The sequence below is a fragment of the Camelina sativa genome, chromosome 7, assembly GCF_000633955.1.
Source record: "Camelina sativa cultivar DH55 chromosome 7, Cs, whole genome shotgun sequence".
Taxonomy (NCBI): domain Eukaryota; kingdom Viridiplantae; phylum Streptophyta; class Magnoliopsida; order Brassicales; family Brassicaceae; genus Camelina; species Camelina sativa.
Window position 1 is genome coordinate 24003977 of NC_025691.1, and position 4263 is coordinate 24008239.

Here is a 4263-nt window from a genome sequence, read left to right on the forward strand (position 1 = left end):
AAAAAAAAAAAAAGATCTATTACATAACTAAGTTTTAGATTGTTTTTGCAGTTGTGATAAACAAAGAGGAAGATACTGCTGCTTACACAATCAGGACAGTGGATGATCCAAGGACTCTGAACAAGACCCTTTACATTAAACCCCCTAGGAACACTTTATCAATGAATGAAATGGTAACCTTGTGGGAGAAAAAGATCGGCAAGTCTCTTGAGAAGACTCACATATCAGAAGAAGAAATCCTTAAAAGCATCCATGGTATAGAAATCAAAATCCTTATATTTTTTATTGATCACTTTTTTTCCATTTTCTGAATGAAAAGATATTTTTTTCTTTTTTCTTTTGTGTGTGTGTGTGTAATCTCCAGGTCCCGTCGATGTCTTTAAGTCGATAAACCACGCGGTGTTTGTGAAGGGAGATCAGACCAGTTTCACCAAAGAGACTTTGTTCGGTGTGGAAGCCTCTGAGCTTTACCCTGATGTCAAGTACACCACTGTCGATGAGTATCTCAATCAGTTCACTTGAGAAGATTTCATAAAAGCACTGAATCACAGCTACGATTACGCAAGTAACATAGTTGTAACGATAATAATGAATGAATGATTATTGTTGTGTATAATTTAAGAATGTGTGTGTGTGTGAGATTAAATTAAGCCAAATGTAAAGTTCTGTGAAACCAAGCAAATATTGCACTCAAAATTGAATACTGTACAATTCATCAACCTTGTTTGAAATCCACAAATCCTTTCGAAACCCAATTATCAACAGTATGATATAAAAAATCAGAGTTTCAGAGTCAGAATTGTTTAATATCATACGACAACGTTTAAACTTCTGCTATAACCTTCTTTGTGAGTTAGAGGTTTTCAATTTGGGTCCTTATTGGGCCCGAGACAATGTGTGATTTTTATTTAGTAAAAAAAAAATGAATACAGAAGTAGGCAAGCATGTGGTTGGGTCGTGAATATGCAAAGCATATGGCTACGAGATTCTCCCATAGACTACTTTTGGCAACAAAAAAAAAAGCAACTGAAACCACTTTAACGCTTATAAAACCTTGTAAAGGCCATGTTAGATTAGGTTTCCATGATGCCATGGTCTATCAAAAAGCATGAAATACATTTTATTTATTACAAGTTTGTTCAAAAAAAAATAAAAATAAAAAAATTATTACAAAGGAACGAAAATAATGACACTAGTATGTGTATGTATCGTGGGCTCCATTTTTTTGTGCTTTGACTGACATAATTAGATTCTCGATCGTATGACATCGATTTACTTTTCTTTTCTTCTTCTATAAAGCTATAAAAGTAACTGACCCTAGATTTATAGAGTTAGATCTCAATTGCCCAAAAGCTTACCATCATTTTATTTTTGTGTGTCGCCAAACCGAAACTCATCAAAGAGTATGTGGACAACTCATTTAGGGGCATAACCTTACCACTATATTTATTAAAGTTTTTGTTACATTTTCTTGTGTGGAATTGTCAAGATGCTCTCTGAATTGTCAAAATACAATGTGAGTGTTTCACTTCTATCAGTTTGATTTTGGCTTCTCGGATATACTTGCATTTGACGACTTTTCTTTGTAGATATAAATAGGCGTTTGAGGATTTTAAGTGTTAGAATGGTACTTTCAAATGTTAATTGGGTATAGCAAAACGGTCAACATCACACACATGAATGTTATTATTATTATTATTTTTCTTTTCCATGTTACGATGTCATTTTCAGAGTCCTAATTATAATACAAATCATGCATGGTTTAGAGAAAGCATTACCAACAACAATATCTGTCACTGCCACTTATAAGCTATAATAGAATCATTAGGTGATCAGTTATGAGTGTTCGATCACTAATTACTTTATTTCATCTAACTTGTGGACCATTAATATATACAAACTGTCTCTTTGATGTATTTTAAAGTTTATTTCTTTGTTGGTCAGCGATGATTTTTTTAAGGTATACAATCTAACTTTAATTTTGCGTTCTATATTTTATTAAGGGAACAAGAAAAATAAACGTATAAGTTCAATAGGATTTTCTAATGTTTCCTTTTAATTTGTTTAAAATACTCAGAGCGGTGATATCAGGAACAATCTTGGAAATGACGAAGCGTTTTTGGTTTTTATTCGATCTGTGACTTATGTTTCCTCACTAGTAGTATTTTACTTCATCTGTCCCATAAAAATTGATGTTTTGGGATATTTTTTTATCTTACAAAGATTGATGTTTTGTAAACTTCAAAAAGTAATCATTAAAAATATTTAAAATTTTGAATTATTATTAATTTAAAATTAAATAATATCTTTTTAATCAAAAAAAAATATATATTTAAACTCAATAATCATTATTTTATTAAAATGTGTATAAACTTCAAAACATCAATTAGAATGGTGTGAGACAGAGAGAATATATTTTTGAGGTTCATATTATTTTGATAGTAGTAATAACATATGGATTTTGTCGGAAAATGCATGACTTCTCTGGCTCTTGGTGATTGCCAGCAACTACGATGCTGTGAATCATTGCATTTCTACCAAACGTGTGCATATAAATACATATGTTATTATTGTATATATATACATTCATTGGAACAGCCTGTATAATCTAAAGTTTTGGACCACATCCCAAAAACCACCAAGTGTAGAAGCTAAAAATGAAAATCATAAATAAGTCATATGACCAATATACAGTTACCGTTTGATTTTGTTTTCGTTTAAAAATATATATATTGGAGGTATAAACAAAAAATATGAGGGAAATTGTTGTGACAAGAATCCATGCCTAACCTCCAAATCATCTTCAATTATTGCTCGAATACTGCCAACAGAGGAAAGCGAAGAGGTAGGGTTACAGATCGCATCTTGAGGAAAGTCTTTTGCTTGCCGCCTACTATGGTGCTCCAGAGAACCAAAGATGGAGAAGGGTTAAGGATAGTTGAGGATTAGTATCACGGAAATTCAAAGCTCTGTTCTGGACCGTCAAGTTGATTTGTCAAAGAAGAAGATCAGAGGATTTGAAAGCGTTTCGATGAAGGAGATGATTCCTCTCAGTCCAGATCATATAGATCACCACTTGCCAAGCTATCAGGAGAAGTTTCCGGGCCACCTTATTAATTCTACAATGAGTGAGGTTGTTAAGAGTCGTAGACCAGTTGCTCGAAGGAGAGTAAGCACACCGCCTCGCTATTGTTATTCAGATCGACCAGTTGTAGGGACATTCGAAGAAGAGGTGATCCCGCGATTCAGGCATGGTTGCACAAAGAAGACAAAGGGGATCCACCTGCAAGCCCCAATGAAGTAGTCGGTCTCTCGTCGGGCAACGATTCAACACAAAAATCCATGTAAGAAAGGAATGCTTTGGGATTTGTCCTGAGAACCAAACCACACCGTGCCAAGAGACAATAGGGTGCCTCTCCCTTAAAGCAGAGCAAATGGTGCCCGTATTATGACGATCTCTACTTTGGTCATCAATCCACCAAAGGTAAGTATCAGGCTCATCAGTTAAGGTGAGAGTAGATAGGTCAATGTGCAGATTCACTTGCGCTTCTGAACGTGCAGGAGGTAAACACCACGTCCCCTGTCGCCAGAGGTCTGAGAGACTAGCCCCTCTGCGAATACCTACTTGATAGAGTCCATCCTCCTGAAGGTAAGTCGACATCTTACCTAAGCTGCTCCAGTGATCAGTCCAAAATTGACATGATTTTCCATCTCCTAGTTTTACCTTGATACACAGATATGCCTCTTCTCTTATCTTTAACAAATTGTTAGCTAACCAGGAATTCCTGTTGCTAGGCTTACGGGTCCAGAAGGAGCTTAAATTTCCAGCCAAAATTTCTCTCCTAAACCAAGCTACCCAGACCGATCCAGAGCGAAAGAAGAGTAACCAGATAAGTTTTATCATACACGCCTTATTCCAGATAGACAGATCCCTAAGTCCCAATCCGCCCTCCTTCTTGTCTTGTACAACCGTTTCCCATGCCACTCTAGTCGAATGATGACCTTCAGTTGTTCCTTTCTAGAGAAACGCACTGGAGAGAGAGTTCGGTATTCTGATGCATTGCTTCGGCAAGACAAAACTTGAGCACCAGAAATTGGATATGCCAGCGATCACCGAGTTCAACATTTGTAATCTACCAGCAAAAGAGAGTGACTTCGTAGACCAGGCATTGAAACAACCCTTTACCTTTTGTATCAGCGGTGCACAATCCAGTAAGCTCAACTTCTTCGTACACAAAGGTACTCCCAGGTATCTGATGGGTA

The 4263-nt window shown here is 36.0% G+C and overlaps 1 protein-coding gene across 1 annotated transcript in view; it reads left to right on the forward strand.

The window, feature by feature from the left end:
• The window catches only part of LOC104702269 (isoflavone reductase homolog P3-like), a 2250-nt gene extending 1531 nt beyond the window's left edge, over positions 1-719 (forward strand). Inside the window, exons 4-5 of the mRNA XM_010418100.2 lie at positions 52-255; positions 365-719. Coding sequence (XP_010416402.1) covers positions 52-255; positions 365-522 — 362 coding nt within the window. The 3' untranslated portion in view covers positions 523-719. The remainder of the gene's footprint in view (positions 1-51; positions 256-364) is intronic.